We start from the raw sequence: 21,802 nt of genomic DNA on the forward strand, positions 1-21,802 counted from the left end.
TAAAGTCCATAGTCTCGAGAACCGTTTAAAGTTGTAATGATTGTTCTACGTTAAAGTAATCTGTATGGGGTCAAAGTGGGCTGTTTTTTTTTAGCTCTGTTCAAATGGATTTCCCTTTCATTCCTATGGGGAAAATGAACCCAGAACCTTCTGCGTGTGAAGCTTGACATTACGACTTCTACATTAATGCAACTTTTAGGTCATTCTACACAGTTGGAGCGTACCTATTTTCATTTATTGCCAGGATTTATATTTATAACATTGAACCCAGGACCTTCTGCGTGTAAAGCAGACGTGATGACTACTACACTATGGAACCACTGTAGCACCTTCTTGCTAAACCATAATGAATATTCAATCACTTTCTTATAGCCTAAAGTAATTTGAGGAATCCACAGATGTAGCTTTGTAACAGCAGGAAATGTTCATAAGTTCAAATAAAGCCCAGAGCCACTCTGATATGTATTTTTCAGAAATAATTACATAAATTATAGTTCTGTTAAGACAATCTTACATTTGGTGGTTTCACAGATGTTGTAAGCAGGCGCTAAGGCGCTAGAGTTTTTGTGCAAGCGGGTTCTTAGAGGGTTTCATGGTTGAACCAAAGCTCAGTGAACCAAAACCAGAACTAGGTTGAGGTTGAAATGGGTGAATCAGACATAACCAACGCAATATAGATTAATGTCCTCACTATCAAAGTAATACATTTGATTTAGCTACAGTCCGATGTGGTTGATTTCATAAATGAAGATATCCAGGTGGTCATAAGAGAGCATTCTGGTTCCACTGGGGATTGAACCAAGGACCTTCTGTGTGTAAAGCAGTCGTGATGACTACTACACTATGGAACCTTTATAACACTGATGTTTTTAACTGAAAGTGTCATACAGTGATTCATTTATCCAGTAGATGTTTACACAGTGAGTCGAACACATGTACAAAGATGTAATTGAATTTGTATTTTATTTTAAATCAAGTCTATCTAATCCAAATTGTAATCCACATTTTTAGCTCTGTTCAAATGGTTTTCCCTTTCATTCCTATGGGGAAAATGATGGCAGTTTTCTGCGAATTGTGTGGAAACGGCTAGGCGAATAAGTAGTACACATATTTCTGGGGATTGAACCCAGAACATTCTGCGTGTGTGAAGCTTGACATTAATGCAACTTTTAGGTCATTCTACACAGTTGGAGCGTACCTATTTTCATTTATTGCCAGGATTTATATTTATAACATCCCACATGTTTAGACCATGATAACAACATAAAGCTCTGGTTCCACTGGGGATTGAACCCAGGACCTTCTGCGTGTAAAGCAGACGTGATGACCACTACACTATGGAACCTCTGTATTGTTGCATTTTCTATTCAAACCTGCTAGTGATGGTAGAATGTATAAGAATACTTCAAAATACTACTCGTGAGGGCAGCCAACAGAATAAAGCTCTGGTTCCACTGGGGATTGAACCCAGGACCTTCTGCGTGTAAAGCAGACGTGATGACTACTACACTATGGAACCACTGTAGCACCTTCTTGCTAAACCATAATGAATATTCAATCCCTTTCTTATAGCCTAAAGTAATTTGAGGAATCCACAGATGTAGCTTTGTAACAGCGGGAAATGTTCATGATAAGTTCAAATAAAGCCCAGAGCCACTCTGATATGTATTTTTCAGAAATAATTACATAAATTATAGTTCTGTTAAGACAATCTTACAGTTGGTGGTTTCACAGATGTTGTAAGCAGGCGCTAAGACGCTAGAGTTTTGGTGCAAGCGGGTTCTTAGAGGGTTTCATGGTTGAACCAAAGTTCAGTGAACCAAAACCAGAACTAGGTTGAGGTTGAAATGGGTGAATCAGATATAACCAACGCAATATAGATTAATGTCCTCACTATCAAACTAATACATTTGATTTAGCTACAGTCCGATGTGGTTGATTTCATAAATGAAGATATCCAGGTGGTCATAAGAGAGCATTCTGGTTCCACTGGGGATTGAACACAGGACCTTCTGCGTGTAAAGCAGTCGTGATGACTACTACACTATGGAACCTTTATAACACAGATGTTTTTAACTGAAAGTGTCATACAGTGATTCATTTATCCAGTAGATGTTTACACAGTGAGGCGAACACATTTAAAAAGATGTATTTGAATTTGTATTTTATTTTAAATCAAGTCTATCTAATCCAAATTGTAATCCAAATTGTAATCCTAATTGTAATCCTAATTGTAATCCTAATTGTATTAGGAAAATGGGGCTTGGGCGAACCGGATTTTCAGGAGAAAACCCTAAAGGGGAAAAGTGTGTGTGGGGGGGTAATGTATGATCGAGATTGCGTTGAAGTGAGGGGGAATGGAGGAGGTGAGGGTAATTGGGGATGGGTTTTGGGGTGGAGTGGGAGGGGAGGAATGCGGTGAGGTAAATGGAGGAGGGACTTAGTATTGTGGTTTTTTTTACATAATTGTGGGGGGGTTGGAGGGAGGGATTACTGTTGTCCAGCCGGAGCTGAATCACCAGAAGCGTCCTCCGTCTTCACCGTCTCCTCTGAGGTGTTACTCGCCTCAGCTCCCCCCCAACTTGATTCCTTCTTCATCTCCTTCTCTTGCATCTTGCTTAGCATTTTCTGCAAGGTGACGTCTCTGTCCTCCATGTCCCTCCTGCGGGAGAACAAACCTCTCCTCTTGTTCTTCATGTGAAGAGAGAGGTCTTCCAGAAGTTTCTTCTCCTCCTCCATCTTCTTCTCCTTCGTCTCCCAGCTTTGCTGTTTCTGGGCCATGTCTTTGGAGAACTTTCCCTTCTGCTCCTTCATCTGCTCCTCAAACTGTTTGACTTTTGTCTCCATCAGTTTGACTTCCCTCTCCCAGCTCTGGTTCTTCTTATCTTCGACCGTTTTGAATTCGGCCTGAACCTCTTTCAGTTCAGTCTCCCGGTTCTGGTGTTGCTGGGCCAGGTCGTCCTTCTCCTGAGTCACCTCTTTTAATTTGGTCTCCACCAAATTAACCTTGGTTTCCCAGCTGTCTTGGTTCTGGGCCAGATCTTTGGAGAACATCTCCTTCTGCTCTTCCAATTGGTTCTTCAGCTGCTTGACATGCCTCTCATTCCGTTTGACAAACAGCTCCCAGGTATGGTGTTTCTCAGCCAGGTCTCTGGTTAACTTTTCCTTCTGTTCCTCCAAATCGTTCTCCAACTGCTTGACTTTCCTGTCCTTCAGTTTCACTTCCTTCTCCAGGCTCAGGTTTTTCTTGTCTGATTCCTTTTTCTCATCCTCGACCATTTGTAGTTCAGCCTGAACCTTTTTCAGTTCCTTCTCGCTGCTCTGGTGTTGCTGTGCCAGGTCGTCCTTCTCCTGAGTCACCTCTTTTAATTTGGTGTCCACCAAAGTAACCTTGGTTTCCCAGGTCTCTGAGTTCTGGGCCAGATCTTTGGAGAACATTTCTTTCTGCTCTTTCAGCTGTTTGACATCCGTCTCCCAGCTTTTGTTTTTCTTGGCAAGGTGATTTTTCTGCTTCTCCACCTTTTTTAGATTAATCTCCACCTGTTTAAACTCAGTCTCCCAGCTCAAGTTTTCCTTGGCCAGGTCGTTCTTCTCCTGAGACACCTCTTTAAATTTTGTCTCCATCTGTTGTTTCTCGCTCTCCCAGGTTTGGTGTTTCTCGGCCAGGTTCTTGGTGAACTTTTCCTCGCACTGAAGGAGTTCTTTCTCTCTTCTGTGCAGCAGGTTTAATGTCTCCAGGTTGGCCTGGTTGCTCTGGTCTGAGAGCTCCTGCTGGTGTGCCACCATGGTGTCCATCTGCTGCTTGTGTTGATGCTCTGCAGCTTCCATCTTCTCCTTCAGAGCACTGTTTTTACCCAACAAGACTTTCACGAACTGAATGAGTTCTTCCTCTTTGCTCATCAGCAGGTTTATGGTCTCCCTCTCCTGGTTCTTCTGGTCTGAGAGCTTTCCTGTCTGTGCCTCATACCATGCCACTTTCTCGTCCAGCTGCTGCTTGTGTTGCCGCTCTGCAGCTTCCATCGTCTCCTCCAAAGCGCTGTATCTTTGCTCCCAGACCGTCACACACTCTAGGAGTTCATCCCCTTTCCTCATCAGCAGTTTTGTGGTCACTCCATCCAACTGCAGAGGACCATCGCTGACATGGCTGTCGGATGTTCCCTGGTTGCTCTGGTCTGAGAGTAGTCCTTTCTCTACTTCATGTCTTGCTAGAATAATGTCCACCTGCTGATTGTGTTGACACTCTGCAGCTTCCATATTCTTCTTTAGATGTGAGATTTCTGCCTCACAGTTCTTGATGGTGTCAAATTGCCTTTTCAGCTGTTGGTCATTCCCTGAGTCGATGTGACTCAGTAACTCCTCAAGACGTTTGACCTTGTCAAATATACAAAGATATAGTAAGTAGTACTGTTAAAATCAGATTAAATGATGCTAATTGTAAATATTTTAAAATCTATTACATTTCCAGACTTTTAAGAAAAAGTTAGAAACTTAAATACATCATTACATGATACCGTTCCAATTTTCCCAATCTGTACTCTCAGAATGTTTCAGGGCTTTGAAGAGTCATTTCATGAACTCTGTCAAATTGTCCCAATGTGTTTACTACAGCAGAAAAGAACACGAGAGTCATGGTATGCTCAACAAGCATTTAGTTGTGGGATGAAAGTGGAATTTACACGCGCCAAAGAACCCTGTCCCCCCCAGCTGGGGTACACTTAGTAGTAGCAGCAGCAGCAGGAGTGAAGGACTTCATTTGAGGTGTGAAAGTTAGTCGCGTCTCCCCATGGATAAGCCTTAGGGGAGAGCTGTGTTGCTATGGCATGTTGGAAGCATTATTTATGCTCACTTTTAGCTGACTATTTTAACTGCATCTTGTAGCACATTCCTGCATGCTTTCTGAACATCTTTAGATTACCACTGGATTTAGTTAACGACCGACAGGTGTGTTCAAAGATCAAAGCCTTTCCACGGCAACGCCCTGCCGGTGAAGAGAGACAGCCTGTCATAGGATGAATTGATAATATTGTGCTGCATTATTGCTTCTGAGTAAAAAACTGTAACTCCAATCAGCTAAATATCCTACCCAAAGTAGTTAGGATACCAGAGGAACACCCGAGGACTCTCTTGTTTGCTGAGATTTTACAGCTCCTCTCCCCTCTAGCCGTGATGTCCCCCACTCTAAGTCTTAACGAGCTCTCCCATTCACACCCATTATAACATGTGAAACAGTGTGACACTTTCACAAAACATAAGCTTCAACTACGTGAGAACCGTACTAGCTATCCAAAAATATCCAATAAGTCGAATAAAGTCCATGGTTTCAAGAACTGTTAAAACTAGTCATTTTTGTTCTGTCAACCCTCTTGGGTCGGTCCTGGCACCGAGCCAGAAAAAAACTTTTCTGCACTCTTGTGGGAATATCTTTGCAATGGAGCGAGTTTAAGTTTCACGATATTGCCCAGCGCCACACCTTCATCATACATTTTGTCGCTTGTGTGTACCATTTTCAGGCTTTTTGTAATCTATTCTAGAAAAACGATGGATGTCTTTTATGAACATTTATCCACGTTGGAAGTAGATTTAGATGTTCAAGGAGTTGGAAAGATATCATAGATCTAATTATGCATCCAATGAAGCATTGCATGAAGTCTGGTGACAAATCAGAAGCTGTTGTTGGGGCTGCATAAAAAAATTTCTTTTTTGTACAGAGACCCGCTAGTGTCCCCTCTGGAGGTGTAGAAAGTGTACTGTGGCCCTCTGGCTTGTTTCTGACAGAAACTGCTTTTAGGAATGGCACAACTATCCTTCTTGACAACAAAAAAAAGCTGAATATTTGAATAGCTGAATGGTGACTGTAGCTATATATACAGCCAAATGTATATCCTCAAAGTCCTGAAATAGCTGAATACTTTAATAGTTGAATGGTTTCTGTAGTTGAAAGTAGGCTGAAGGAGTTAAATATTAAATGTAAGTAGTAGAATACTGTAAGTACAAGTAGTAGCTGTTGTAGTAGTAGTAATAGAAGTTGTATACGTAATTGTAGTAGTTGTAGTGGTAGAAGTAATAGTAGTAGTAGTGGTAATAGTAGTTGTAGTACGAGTAGTTGTAGTATATTCTAGGGTTTTATTTTGAAAAAGCATCGCTATTCCTGTGCTTCCTGCTTCTGTCTGCCTGCCTGTCTGTCTATCAGTCAATCAGTCGGTCTGTTAACATATGTCATCCATTGTTTGTGTGTGCATGGATCAGTTGTGTGTTGGGGTGTCTTCTCTGATTGGATGATGTCACTCAGCTGTGTCTGCTCCAATCTGCCCAGTAACTTGGTTCACAATAAGAGTTATGTTTAGTTTTGTATCCTGTATCCTCTAATGTTGTGTTCTTCACCATCTCTTATTTCTTTTTTGAAGAGGAAATGGTCAAAAACTCTGTATTGGGCTGTCATATGTTGTTCTTTTCAACTCTATTGGTTTTCTTCTCTATTGGATTCTTGTCACATGCATCATGATGATCAGAAACTGGAAGCAGGACCGTTTTATTTCTAAATATTCAGCATGGATGACCTGGGTGTATCCTAGTTTACAACAGAGGGCTGCTGTTCTGTGAAGCAGAGAGCAAATTTACGTATGAAGCGTGAAGATGTAAAGGTTTTCTTTTACAGTATCATCATGAGATCAGATGATGCCACAGGAAGTCGAACAGACACATAAAGCAGTGGAAGTAAAGAGATAGTGTTGAGGTGAGATCCAGAGACAAACATGTTGTCTGTGCAGTAAACACATCTAATATAAAACCAAAGTGGTGTAACTTTTGGTATGTTCCCATTTAGAACTGTGAATTCTTTTTTAAAACTTAACCATAAGTACTCCACATTCAGTGCCTTCATACAATACTTTTGATATATAATGTTTAAACAGCTGCTTTAAGAGCAGGGAGAAATGTTTAACCTAGTATTAACAAAACTAGGGGGAAACAATTAAAATGTGTAATATTACATGACAAATTGGCTGTATTTAACATATAAATACAGTATATATATTTGCAGATTCCGCACTCAGAACAATCAGTCTGATCACAGAAATAAACATTTCCAGTAGATGGCACTAAAGATATTTCAGAGGGGAAAATGTAACAATAATATTGGTTTTAAATATTCACCATTACTTACATACAATGTTTCCAATACAACTCTTACGCAGTGAAGAATCAATCACAACATTAAATTAAGATTCAGAAAATAAATTGCATTAATCTAGAAATCATTACACACATTTTTCAGCACATTATCACTGAATCAGCCGCCCAGAAGTGAATTAAATGAATGGTAACACTTTACAATAAGACTACTTTTATAAAAGGATTCATAAAGGGTGTATAATTAGGTTTGAAACACTTTATTAATCATTAAGAACCATTTATAAAACCAGTTCTAACATAGTTTTCATACATCAACACAGGCTCACTATTTGGCAAGATGACTAAGCCTTATATTGGCTACCTAGCTTACCTCGTCTTCTTCATCAGCCAGCATCCTTGGTATCTGTTGTTCACTAAGTTGATTCTCCCCACCGGTCACAGTTGCCCTGTTTATCTCTTGTCTTATAAAAGCTAAATGAATTACAAACTATTCATAACCCTTTATAAGGGTAGTCTTATTGTAAAGTGGTACCAAATTAATAAATTAATATTATTAAACAGCCATCATTTAATCCTTGCCTTGGCGACTGCTCAAAGGAACCTTGAACAAACAAAGTAAATATTGCGATAAATCAAATACTTTGGAAATGCTGAACTACAGAGGAGATGCCAGCACATACCTGAGCTGCATGCTGCCACAAGCTCAGGTTGTGTGACCACAAACACTGCTGAGGTCGCTTTATCTGACAGTCCTGACAGGGAGAGAGGGAGTACTCAAATCATTTACTTAAGTAAAAGTACAAAACAATACTGCAGTATAAAAATACTTTTCACAAGGTCATGTTTTGCATGAAAATGTCACTTAAATAAAGTATAAGGATTTTCTTAAAGGATTAAAAGTAAAAGTATTGCAGATACAGTCACCGTTCTGCATACTATTATATAACAGCAGCATCACCATTAGATGTAAGAAGCTCTTTTGTCATTGGGCCAATGGGAGCTGATTTTAACCCCTTTATATACTTTTAGTGGATTAATCTCTAAGAATGGATCACAATTTATAAACTGACCATTGGGTGTAACAAAAGTTCTCAAATAGATATCGGGAAGTAAAAAGTACAATATGTTCTCTGAGATGCATCATATCAGAATGATGTAATCAGGATACAAAAAAGCTAACTGTATTCCCTTACAGTTACATAAAAAGGATGTAATCAGATAACTGTTAAAAAAATCTTTAAGCGAGGATTACTAGCAGGATTTAAACTGTACTATGTGCTCAAGTGTTTCAGTGTTGGTGTATATACTACCGCCTGAATATGTTTCATGAAAGGCAGGCTTTCCTATCACTTCTGATCCTAAATATCCTGGTTATAAAGGTCACATTGTTCTGTTTTACATAATACATGAATAAACATCTTGTTTTTATTTCTTTTTCTCATTGCATTCGGTGTTGAGGTAATCCAAAAGTAACAGAATCAGGTTACATGTCACGGTTCTGTCAAGGTTCGTTAACAGGACCCAAGTGCAGCAGGGTAAGCAGAACAGGAAAGGGCGGGGTTCCAACAAAAGGCGAGCGTTATTAAAAGCTGTACATACAAAACAGGGAACACTGCAAGGGCAGGCCAGAGAACAAAAGCAACAAATAAATGAACAAACCAGGTCAAGGGAGGCAGACGGGCGGAACAGACTTGGGATCACAGGACTGGAACAAACAGGAATGACGACCACATATTGAAGACGACACAGCAAGGAACACAAAGGGAAGACAGGACTAAATACACCAGGGTAATCACAGGACAAGACACAGCTGGGAAGGGGGAGGTGAAACACAGGGGGTATGGCACAGGGGCAACAGGTGAGCACAATCAGACAAACAGATAGGAGGGAAACTAAAGACAGGAAAGAACTAGACTAGACAGGAAGTGACAAAACAAGATACATTTCAAAATAAAACTTGAAAACTATAAATACAACCAGTGAAATCCTAACATTACATTACTTTTATATTTTGATATTTGAATTTTTTTTACAGGTAACTAAAAATAGTAACAGAATGCACTCTTAAAGTAAGCCCCTCTAATGCCGCAGGTACAGTACTAGACTAAATGCACACTCCACCGTTGCCAATTTTACATCTCATGATCCATCATCGACTCTATGAGAATATCTAGTAATCATTTAACCCTAGATCTGTCTGAAGACCTTTGAAGTTCCAATAGAAGGAGCCAGAGGTGAGGAGTGGACCGTCCTGATTTATCCTGCTCTGATAAAAGCTCCATTCTCATGGTAATGATAAGCAGATGTGATGCTGCCCCTCAGAACATCTACACTTCACATGGGGGGGGGGGGGGGGTACTTTCACCTGTTATCTACTCTTCATGGTAATGTATTTGTGTCTGCAGACTGTGTGTGCAGAGCCTCAGGGCACACTGATCTGAGTGCGGTGACAAGATCCAGCAGCCTGTTCCTCACCGTCCAATCAGATCTGCTTATTCAACTCAACTGATGACTTACTGTAATAGCTCGTCCTTCCAGTTTCCTATTTAAATCGCTGATCACCTCAAAGTCAACAATACAGAATAAATCTGTGTGTGTGTGTGTTTGTGCGTGCGTGTGTGTGTGTGTGTGTGTGTGTGTGTGTGTGTGTGTGTGTGTGTGTGTGTGTGTGTGTTTGTGCGTGCGTGCGTGCGTATAGAGGCATTAACATGTTTTGTACCCTCTCTTATGGTTTACACCAGCAATGGAATGTAACAAAGTAAATTTACTCAAGTTTTGTACTTGCACATTTAAAGTACTTATAATTTACTTGAGTATTTTCTTTTCATGACACTTTATACTTCAGCTCCACTACAATTCAAAGGGAATATACTATATAATACCTTTGTACCTTACTACATTCAGTTTACAGCTTTAGTTACTATCACTTTCGGGATTAAAATTGTTGAAATTTGTATTTTTTAATTTAATTTTCATATTTCCACATTAAATACTTTGACTACATTTTCGAATTTTACTTGCTGACTTTTATTATAGAAATATTTCACATGCAGGACTTTTCTTTCTAACAGAGTATTTTTACAGTGCAGTGTTTTAACTTTGGCGCTTTAGAGCACAGAGGGACCCCAAAACCCATCATCTACATGTTAATTGTGGACGGCCATCTTGACATATCCTTGATTGTATGTACGTATACCCAAATTGCTCCGAAAGGCACGGTTAACCAAGAGAATATGTGTGGCAGTTACTTTCCCCTGAACCCTCCTCTCTGTCTGAATGCTGACTCGCTGACTTGCATGTGTAAGAGCACTTCTAGGGGCCACAAAGACTGGATAAGCACTGAATAACGGTCCTTTCACCATGAAAAAAAATTGACATGCACCTCAATCCCAGGCCTAGAAACAAACAGTGGAAACATCTGAAAAGGTCTTCACATAACTGAGCAATCCAAAGAAAAGCTCAAGAAAATACTGCATTATGAAGCGGGTGTCAGAGAGGGTCTGAAGTTTATTAAGTAGAGCAAAAGAGTATTTATTCTCTTTTTCTGACCACAAGTCTCACAAGTCAAACATCTGATCCTATATCAGGCTTTAACATCATTAAAGTCATATTTTATGAAGAGGGGTCAGGGGGTCCTCCTCACTCATTCTGTGTCTTTAATTGCCTAGAATGTTTACCATTGTGTACCATTTAATTTTTTTATATACACATTTTATTTTCTAATATGTGGACTGTTGATTTTGTAAATATATTATCTTCTTAAATACCCAAAACATCCACTGCACATCCTTGGAGAGGCAGTGGCAGCTCTAGACTCATTTAAATGGGGGTGCTATGATGGGGCCAATCATTTAATGAGAGGAGCACATTTAATGCAGGAAGGAGATTTTAACATTTCTGTTTAATATAAAGTCAGAGTGCATTAGAAAAACATAAAATACCATTATTGGTGTTTGATTTAGTAACAGAGTTTGTGTCAGTGACTTTAATATTTATATATATATTTTTTTTTTATTTTGGCCAAAAGATACAGACCATTAAAACACATTTGGGATGATAAATACATTATTTATGCAGCCAAACTCTGCTTTTATTTTATTTCCTAATATTTGTATTGTATATGTTGTCATTTTTAGTCACACACTTGTTTCCTTAGTTTCAATGTATTCATTTACATTACTGAAAGAAACAAAATCCATGTTAACTTTGGCTCAGGTCACAGCACAGTAACTTAGTATTTTACATGAATCGCATTATCATAGATTTATTCTTTTGGAGGGGGGCCACAGGGGGGTCCAAGTTCCATGTTACAGGGGCAATGACCCCAGTTGTCCCCCCCACCCCCCTAGAATCGCCAATGCAGAGAGAGAACCTCCTCTGTCACCCTCCCCGAGGTTTATTCAGTTTTCCCCCATTAACTGTGGAGTCACTTTGGGGATTTACCTTGTATTATGCGAGGGTCTCAGGATAGAGGATGTTATACAAAGCCCTGTAGGACAATTTGTGATGTTGGGCTAAATGAATAAACTCTGATTGATTAATGCATTATTTTAGGGGTTGGGTTATGCACTCTGAGGGGAGGATCAAAAAATAAATGAAGACCCAGGGTCTGGTGTTTGTTTTAATGAAATAAAAGGTCATCGACCTCCCTGCCAAAACAACTGTTGCAAAGCCCATTGGTTTAAAGTTGAATTCAGTTATGATAAAGAAGGTGTTCCATACAGATATTAGGGCCTAAAGACATCCAATGTCTCACAATCAAGATGATTAGTTTGTGTTTGACTTGCTTCCTTAATTTTACGTAATCTTATCCAACAGTTCAATCTAAGATAAGGCAGCTTTAACCTCCATTACACTCTTGTTTTAAGATAAGTGAAAAATTAATCATTTACTTTCTCCATCCCACCAGATGACGCAGCTCCATGGCTGCTCTCCATTATTTGACATTCATCTGAAATTATATGAAATGTAATACCACTGTAAAATTCCCTGTCATGGCGATCCTCAGCTGTGAAAGAGGGTTCTCTGCTGAGAGGATGTCTCCACACATTCTCAAACCATGTGGTCAATATCACATAACCCACCTATTGTTCAGATTTACTCCCTGCTCCTACCTCAGGGGGCTTTAGTCGGGTAATGGTGAGCAGTGAGACAAATGAAATGACACATTCCTGGGTTCATGGACTCCGGCTCAATGCAGAGATGGTTATCTTCTTTTCATGGCAGAAATCTGAGCGAGCTTGGGACTTTAGGGCATCTGAAAACAACCTTTTGGCAGCCAGCATGATTCCTTGTCTTGGTAAAGCTTTAAAACTTTTCTGTGTTTGAAAACCAGGAAGTGGTGTCAGGAAACAGCACTATGCAGGCCCAACCCATTTTTTCACCTGAGAAGAGGGAGGGGCCACACTGAGGGAAAAACAAGGAAGAGCTCACAAGCAGGCAGCAGTTCAGTGTTCAGTGTTCACTTGCCCAGACTGTGCCTTGGAGACGTATAAAAGAGGAGTTTTCCTGGCTGGTGGGTCTCTCGACACGGATATGGACGCCCAGGATTCTCCACATGGGAATATGGGGCTGTTAAAGACCTTTGACTCCACTATGTTTGACAGCTGGGAGAAAATAGGCTCAGGTGGATTTGGACAAGTATACAAAGTCCGGCACGTACAGTGGAAAACATGGCTGGCTATCAAGTGCCCTCCCTGCCTTCATATGGATGAAAAGTGAGTTATGGCTGCTGAGCCACATGGATTCTCTTTAAACTGATGAACCACATCTTCAAACTGTCTTCTCCCGGCTCTGTTCTGTTAGTTTTCTTCATGAGGGGCCAAACAGGAGGCAGACAGAGGCTTAGCTTGTGACTGTGTTGGTGAAAAGTGATTCACTGAGTGCCTGTGAGTCCTTGAAAGGTGATCACCAGGGAATGTGTGACTCACCTGCTGCTAGTCTGGGCACACAGTGCTTCTGTACAGGGGCCAAAACCGAAAGCAGTTGCCATGTTTAGTTGTTTAGGCACAGTGAGGTTGTGTTTGAGGCACCACTGACATGTTGATTTCTTCCCAAGGCAAAAGTAAGCCCACATTGCTCTGGGCCATAGCTGTTTACTTATTCCAACTCAAGTCCCAAAGATGAAAGGTTCAATGCTGGTTCCCCAATCAACAGACAGTGTTTCTGTATGGAACTCAGGGAGGTGATTTAAATTAATGTAAATGTCAAAAAGTGGTCTATTCCCCAAGGCAATGTTAGGGTTGCTCAATCCTCTTGGGATTGGTAATCTTTTGCATAACCATGACTCATGATTTTGCTCTGCACAGATCCCTATTAAAAAAGGTGATTTATAATAATATAATCTGGAAGTGTTTGTGTGAGATAAAAGTGTTGAAATCTATGGAAGTTCCCATTCTTCTTGGCTGTGTGTGCTTCACATCTATTATCAATATTACTCACGTAAACCGTCCCTGTTTAATTCTCTCAGAACCTGTAGCGCAACTTAAATCAGCCGCTGAACCTGAACCACAGATGTTATCATCCCCAAACATCTGCAAAGTACATAAACAGTGGTTTGACTGAAACCTTCATTGATCCGTGCATATAACCAGCAGCAGAGACTCAAAGCCACCTTTGTCTCCTGCTGCAGGCTGCTGCTGTGTGGCACACATGATAAAAGAAGCCGTAAAACCGGTCTTACCGGGCCTCTCTGTTAAAGCACGGACATTGTTTGGTTCTGAGGGTGCTGCTGAGGAGCACTTTGGATTAGATGAAGAATTTAGCAAATAAGCGCTTGCCCATTCTCCCATGTCATGTTTGATTATTCCTGCCTAGCAGACCTGGGGGATGTGCCTCCTTCACTTGTACTGCGTATAAAGGAAAATTATAGGCATGCTCCCTTCCATAGAAGTTAGTAACCTGATGCACGTGACCACTAATAGACCAGGCATCTAATTTCATTTTACTCATGGTAGACAAATAGAGCTCTCACCCGGCTCACCTTATTTTGCTTGTGAGGCTCATTCCTATAGTACAACCAGGAGTGATATATCTTCCTCTCATGTACTTTATTAAGGGTTTGCATTTTTAAAGCAACCTTTGCTGGAGGTTTGTGCGCTGAGGTCATGGATGACCTGCACGGTTGTGTTGGAGGTATGCCGGCAGGGCCAGTGCACTGATAAAGAGAGCTGTGCAAAGGTTGAGCAACAGAAAACAAGAGCTCTTTAGGCAGGCCAGCTGCCTGATGCATTCCAGGCCGGCCAGCATGTCCACGAGGCCTCAGAAGAGCCAAAAGCACAATCCACAAACTTGATCTGAGCAGTGGTAAATCAATAACAGACGTCTGTGGGGTCGCACTCACACTGAAGGGAATGCCAGTAAACATTCTGCTGTGAGCTCAGCAGGCATTACATGGTGTGCTGGAATTTGTGTTAGGACAAAAGCATTGCCAAATATTACAGCTCAATGAGCAGGATGACCTCACAATTACTAGGTTAATGTTTTATGAGAAGGTTAATAAATACCTGCAGGACGATTGATGTGGTTAAAAACAAGCTAACCTGCATACCTTAAAAACAATGTTTTATTTTGTTTTTAAAATGACAAAGTCCCTCCAGCAGAACAGCTGATTCAATGAAGCCACTAATACCTTGTGATTTCTTTTAAACCCCAGGGACCGTTCAGAACTGCTGGAGGAGGCTAAGAAGATGGAGGCAGCAAAGTTCCGCTACATCCTGCCTGTGTACGGGATCTGTGAGGACCCCCAGGGCCTGGTCATGGAGTACATGGAGACGGGCTCCCTGGAGACCCTGCTGGCCACCGAGCCGCTGCCCTGGGAGCTGCGCTTCCGCATCATCCACGAGACGGCGGTGGGGATGAACTTCCTGCACTGCATGAACCCCCCACTGCTCCACCTAGACCTGAAGCCAGCCAACATCCTGCTGGATGCTCACTACCATGTGAAGGTACGGAGATTATCACTGAGGGGGGTCTGTAGGGCCTCTGAGGGCTTTCCTTTGCCTGAATTGAGTTCATTATAAAAAGGTTATTATCATATTCTGCTGGTACTGTGAACATATATTAAATATGTGTAAAGTACGGTGTTAATGATTTTGTTATAATGACAATGTTACGTTTTTTTTGTTTTGCACACAGCAAGCAATAAATGAAAATATTATAAATGTTCTCTACAACAAAGAATAGACAAAAAAACATTTTTATCACACAAAAAGAGCAAAAACAATCTAATAAAACAGAGGAATTGATGCTAAACAATGTAAGGAAAAACAAGAAGAGGAAAAAAAAAATATATATATATATATATATATATAAACATAAATAAATATATATATGTGAAGAAATAGTGTATTCTAAGTAAATAAACAAAGCTCTCGATAACCTGTACTGTGACATTATTTTGACTGTTTGAAAAATGACTTTTTCTATGATAGCAACAATGCGTAAAATTATAAACCATTTAAAGAAATTACCATTAGTAATTTTATCAAAATCATGAATTATTAGAATTCTTTTAAGGTTTTGAATCAAAGTTTAAAGATTTCATGGTTTGGTTTGCTTAAAAGCAGGATTGCCATGAAGTTATGTCTCAGTCGTCTTTGATATAAAGCTGAGTTTTTAAAGGGAATTTCAGCCTTGAGGAGGTTTGTTATCCCCTTTTTATTGTTTCAGTATATGACAGCCCAGCACACGCTCTGGGCAGATAGGTGTCTCTCAGCCTCTGTCCAACCTCCGAGCAGCTCAACTCTTCTGAGAGCGATGGGTGGGAACTGTCATCGCTGGAGTTTAATATGTGGATGTAAACACCTCACCGGGCTTGTCCCGACAGGATTAATGCAGCTCCTATTAAAGCTCCCTCTGTGAGTGTGTGCCTGAAAGAGTGTGGGCGTGCACTCTCAAATGTGAAGGGCCTCTCCTCTCTACAGGCTGGGACATGGCTACCCTCATCATACCACTGAGTGCACATAATAGGAGCTCAGTGGGTAAACTTAGTCATCAGTGTCACGCTGCTTCTCAGAAAAAAGCAGCTAGGTGCTCTGTTTGAGGGTCTTATCAGATCTCTTTCTGTCTCAGATATCTGACTTTGGCCTGGCCCGCTGGAACGGCCTATCTAGGGCTGATGACATCAGCAGAGATGGTTTCTGCGGCACTATTGCCTACCTGCCGCCTGAGAGCATCATCGAGAAGGACAGAGTGTCGGACACGAAGCATGATGTATACAGGTTTGTTTTTCAGCTGTCTGTTTGTGTCGATGCAGGTTTTTCCTGTATGCCTCTTCCCTTTAATGAATCACTGTTATTAATTACATCAAGGAGATGGATGTCGTGACAAATTACTTTTACCAAGTTTTTGTTAAAGACAGATACTTTCTTACAAAGTTTCAGTTAAACGTATATTTATAACCACACTTGGATCAAACTATTTGGACATGCTGACAAAAGTGGTTTAAATATGGAGCATTAACTATATTTTTTCAGCTCAAAATTGACAATGCATTATGTCTGAGCTTTTCTTTGTACTGACATATCTCAATTTTGTTTTGCCTCTATTCCAGTTTCTCCATCGTCATCTGGGGGATTCTAACACAGAAGAAACCCTACCAAGGTGAGACTCGCAGTGCAATGAAAACAATGAAGATTTCCCTTAGAGGCCAACAAAAACAATAAAACAAGTTAACTGAACATTTTGATAGACTTCTTGATAATTCCGTTAGGTCTGGTTTATGGCAACAAGTAATTAACAAGGCAAAAGTCTACAGTGATAGTAGCCGCTTTGGAGCTGTAGGGAGCTGCTCCAAAGATGAATGCTAACACTAGCATGCTAACATGATCACAATGACCATGCTGAAAAGAGCAGGTATGATGTTTACCACAGTAACCATCTTAGATTACAGTGTGGTAAGGATGATAGGAATGTTATTAGTTTTGTTTGGTGTAGAAATGTTTCACTCAAAACCTTAAATATCCACCTCATGGTTATGCTAGACCTTGACTACATCAAGTCAGAGGATCACCACAGTCAGCAGATTCATTTTCTGGGGAACATGACTGTCTGTACACAATATCACACAAACCAAAGACAATTCAGTCTATATCGACAGCTATACTGCTGCCACAGATAACACTTCCATAATGAGTCACATTGTAGGGACTTCCAGGTGGCTGTAAATCATTACAGTCACCTTTAAAGGTAAACACTTGTGTACAGGTGCATTTCTTATGTGTTTACTCTTTGAATTCCAACGCAGGCAGTTGGGCAGGGTATATTTTCTCTCAGGCGTATCAGGTAGCAGTTCACTAGAAGGAATTTGGCTCCTTTTTAAAGCCCAGCAAAGGATTCCAGGTTGGCACTGGCACCGCCTATGTTGATCCAGACATAATTAAAAAGTAAGGAAAAAATGGTCTGGTTACCATCCAAGTCCTTCTTCCTCCTCCACCTGCGAAGGGTATTATGGTTACAAAAGGAGGTGAAGTACCTGTGATTAAGGCCTCTACCTGTTTGTTCTGAATCATTGACATGGCTGATCCCAGTCAGATAGAAAAAGGCCAGGGCAGGAACTCTTGAGAGCTCTTAACGTGGGAAACAACAGTGGTCACACACTGCCTTATCTGAGCATGTGGGAGGGAGGGGGGATCAAGGTTACTTTATCTATCTTTATCTGATCTATATCGGCACCGGCTCCTACCAGCACCTTATTATGTTGTCATAATTACATCATGTTACATTTCTTTTTATATAACCTGATTTATAAATGATGAAACTGATGTATCTGATTTATTTTTTCCTAGGTGAGAATAATATCCTTCAGATCATGGTAAAAGTGGTGAAGGGGGTGCGTCCGGACCTGGCTGCTGTGCCGCGCTGCCGACCCTCGGCCTGTACCGGGTTCCTGAGCCTCATGCAGCGCTGCTGGACCACAAACCCTGACGCCAGACCCAGCTTCCAGGGTAAGTTGTGCCTCTTTAGTCACAATAAACTGTGCGTGTTATTGTCTTCCTTTTACATTTGTTACAATGGTCTTTAAAATAGTTTTTGTAATAGTAATATATTTTTTTGCTCTTTTTATTAAAAGAAAATCCTTCTTTCGGTGTCTTAGTATGCACCATTCACACCAGAACAACTTGCTCATGTGTGAACTTAATTAGTAATAAAAACAATTCTGATTCTGAAGAAAGTGTTGAAAGTGTTGGCTTTAACAAAAATGAAACATGTATATGCCATTAATGATACACAGTTGATTGTACGGTCTATATCTTAAATAATTCAGTTATTATTCCTACATTTTCTATAATGACTTCAGATGGCATTAAATTGCCAAAATATGCACAGTGAACAAGTTAAAGAGGAAGTGCCTGATAGCATTTGTTTCTGGGTTGTTCAATATATATTAATATATTAATAGAATAATATAGGTGTCAGACATATTTTGGCTACAATAATTAGGACATTAAAATCGCATATTGTTTCAGCCTCTAACAAATGAAGAACATCAATCTCAAACAGAGGTCATCCTGTTCCTTTAGCTGGACACTGAAGATATCACAAACCTAGAATATAAAAACACAGGCCAGTTTAATATATTATATATTTTCTCTTACCCTTTAAGCTTTCCACTCCTTTTGTATAGCCTTATATATCCCTGCTATACCTGAAACATGACACAGAGCTGTTGTCCTTACAGAAATCACATCTGAAGCTGAGGATCTCTGCTCCAAACCTCAAGAGGAGACCAGGACACCAACCCCATCGACGTCAGAGCCGGAGCCCACATCTCCAGGCCCGCTCACCAGCGACCAGGTAACACACGACCAGAGCCCCCTATGATGGAAGACGTAGTGTGTGTTATAGTCAGTCTATTTGGGATCATTTTTAAGCATAGTAAATCATGTAAAGCTCCGTTTCCAATGGGGATACACAACTGAAGTGATTATCCACTTCATATTTAGTTGAGTTACTTCTCTCTTGTTCTTCCTAAAGCGTTTAGACGGACTGTTTGCTTTTTCCTTTAATGAGTTACTTCACACTCAGACATATTGCTCCAGACATGACTATGACTTTTTGCGTCACATGTGTAAATGTTTGATCCTAAACAGCAGTTGCTTCACAAATCAGGAATGTTGACAGATGGCATTGTTTGGCCTGCTTGCTGCTTTTTCATTTCCTTTGAGCTCGCTGTGTACAAGATGATAAGTTAACTTCCTGTAAAGGACGGGCAACAGCTGTTTATGAATAATATCCGACTTCAAGGACAGAACAGAGGCTGTTGTGAATTTCCGTTTGTGTTGACTTTAAGTGACTTTATGAATACCAAGTTCAACAAAATATCTCAATGTCAACATTCAAACAGCTACATACCTGGGAATAAACGTAATGGTACCACCAAATATGCTTATCTGCCTTTTTGCTTTACAGGTTAAAGACAGCAAGATGGTGCGTCCAAAGTCAGCCATGTTGCCGGAAAAAGATTACAGCCTGTCCGAGCTGTTGAGCCAGGTGGATTCTGGGATCTCGAGGAGCTTTGATCGACTAAAGGAGGACGGTTGCCACAGCAAGGAGAACACATGCAAGAGGCTGTCTGGCATCTCGTCAGCTGATTCAGCTTTCTCCTCCCAAGACTCCATCACATTGTCTTTTGAGAAAGAAAACACATATGGTAAGAGCTATTCAAAAACCATTAAATTGAACTTTTAGGGCTAGTCTTTCATGCGCGAATGCAAAGTCCATGGCCTGCCAATGCAAAATTATTGCTAAATGTGGGCATGGCCAAATTTGGTCGCAGAAGACTTTGCTATTGGTTCGTCGTCAATCAAACATCGTTACAATCAAATAAAATTGAAGTGAGGAATAATCGCCAACGTGGCCCATGTTTGACTGTGCCATTACTCATGTACCTCAAAAATCAGAAACAATATTACTAGATTTTTTTGGTCTCACTTATTTCCTTCTTACCACCCAGATTCCACTGAGGTCCAGAGGCGTAAACTGTGTGAGGCCATCAGGACCAAAGACACTGCCAAGCTGATGAAAATCCTCCAGCCTCAGGATGTGGATCTTACCCTAGAGGGAGGAGGCAGTCTGCTCCACCATGCCGTCACTCTGGGCAATGAGGAGGCCGTCAAGTTCCTCCTCCTCAACAATGCCAATCCTAATTTTGCAAATGCCCGTGGCTCCACCCCGCTGCACCTGGCCACAGAGAAGCACCTGAAGCCCCTGGCAGAACTTCTTCTTGGTCGGCGCAGTACCAACATCAATGCCAAGGACGAGGACCAGTACACAGCGCTGCACTGGGCTGCCCAGATAGGGGATGAGGCCATCACGCGGCTGCTGCTGGACCGGGGAGCGGCCATCAACGAGACCGATGGCCAGGGACGCACACCAGCTCATGTAGCATGCCAGCACGGCCAGGAGAACGTCATCCGGGTACTGCTGAGCAGGGGTGTTGATGTACGAATCCGGGGTAAGGACAACTGGACTGCGCTCCACTTTGCTTCCTGGCAAGGACATCTTGGCATCGTCAAGCTGCTGGTGAAGCAGGCCGGCGCCGACGTGAATGGGCAGACGACAGACGGCCGCACTCCGCTGCATCTGGCTTCCTACAGGGGGCAGTACCGGGTAGCACGGATCCTTATTGAACTAGGAGCGGACATCCACATGACGGCCGCTGGGTTGAATGCTCCCCTACACGTGGCAGCAGAGACGGGTCACACCAGCACCTCCCGCCTCTTGATCAAACACAAGGCGGATATTCACGCACAGAACGCCCATGGACTCACTCCTCTCCACCTTGCCTCCCAGCGAGGCCATCTGGCCACAGTCAAGATGTTGATAGAGGAGGGGGCGGACCCCGAGAGTTCCAACCAGGCCCTACGCACCTCCTGCCACCTGGCAGCTGATAACGGACACTGTGAAGTCCTGAAAGAGCTGCTCCTCCACTGTCCAGATGGTGGCGTTGTGTTGGACGAGCAGGGGCTCAGTCCGTTACACCTGGCAGTGCAGGGGGGATACTCAAACATCATCACGATGCTGCTGCCCCAAGACAGCCAGGAAAGTAGCATAGTTGCCGAGAGCTCAGTGCAGGCAGCAGCTAATCAGCCTGCACAGCTGGAGGTGAAGCTGCCTCAGAGGAAAGTCGTCATCCTCAAACTGACGGAGCACAAAGACTGCCCACAGCCGGGCAGCTCACAATGTGCCTCCGCCCCCTGCTAACAAGAGCAAAGGCACTGCCAAGCCAGTACAGAACTCTCTTCAATGTCATTTTTATACTTTTTAAGAAAGTTTTTGGGACTTTAAAGCCTTTTCAGCACTGTAGGTTATCCTCATGATCAGAAAAGCTTGAATGTAAATATGTACACTGTGAATAGAAAGGATAAAAAACATTGTTTGTTTGGATTTGAACTTTTTTTACTTAACAAGCACATTTTTTTACTTAACCAGCATCAGATTCAGAGTTATGATTAGGAAGCCCATGACCTTGATAGAAGGTTTCACTGAACAGCACTGCAGCTGGTATGCCTGTAAGTTTTATTTAAGAGATCACAAACATCGCTCACAAGCTTTATGAGGGGTCTGCTTTAGATCATCAGAGCCAATGCATTAATGAAAACATTAAGTCAGTGTTCCTAACCTGTTACATATCAGTGCTGGATCATCCATTAAAACATTTGAAACCTTA

The 21,802-nt window shown here is 41.5% G+C and overlaps 2 protein-coding genes and 2 non-coding genes across 4 annotated transcripts; 1 reads left to right on the forward strand and 3 right to left on the reverse strand.

Moving 5' to 3' along the window:
* Positions 1–1,272: 1,272 nt before the first annotated feature.
* On the reverse strand, positions 1,273–1,345 carry trnav-uac (transfer RNA valine (anticodon UAC)). The gene has a single exon. It is a non-coding gene; the product is annotated as a tRNA-Val (tRNA).
* Positions 1,346–1,446: 101 nt separating this feature from the next.
* On the reverse strand, positions 1,447–1,519 carry trnav-uac (transfer RNA valine (anticodon UAC)). Its single transcript has one exon. It is a non-coding gene; the product is annotated as a tRNA-Val (tRNA).
* Positions 1,520–2,490: 971 nt separating this feature from the next.
* On the reverse strand, positions 2,491–4,092 carry LOC134872197 (golgin subfamily A member 6-like protein 22). The gene has a single exon (XM_063895375.1). It carries the CDS (start codon positions 4,090–4,092, stop codon positions 2,491–2,493), a length of 1,602 nt encoding a protein of 533 aa, XP_063751445.1.
* Positions 4,093–12,569: 8,477 nt separating this feature from the next.
* On the forward strand, positions 12,570–21,802 carry ripk4 (receptor-interacting serine-threonine kinase 4). Its single transcript, XM_063895925.1, has 8 exons — positions 12,570–12,848; positions 14,786–15,077; positions 16,204–16,352; positions 16,685–16,734; positions 17,919–18,077; positions 18,812–18,927; positions 19,543–19,783; positions 20,087–21,802. The coding sequence occupies exons 1-8, from the start codon at positions 12,667–12,669 to the stop codon at positions 21,334–21,336; spliced, it is 2,439 nt and encodes an 812-aa protein (XP_063751995.1). The 5' UTR covers positions 12,570–12,666; the 3' UTR covers positions 21,337–21,802.

The sequence above is a fragment of the Eleginops maclovinus genome, chromosome 11 (genome assembly GCF_036324505.1).
Source record: "Eleginops maclovinus isolate JMC-PN-2008 ecotype Puerto Natales chromosome 11, JC_Emac_rtc_rv5, whole genome shotgun sequence".
NCBI lineage: Eukaryota > Metazoa > Chordata > Actinopteri > Perciformes > Eleginopidae > Eleginops > Eleginops maclovinus.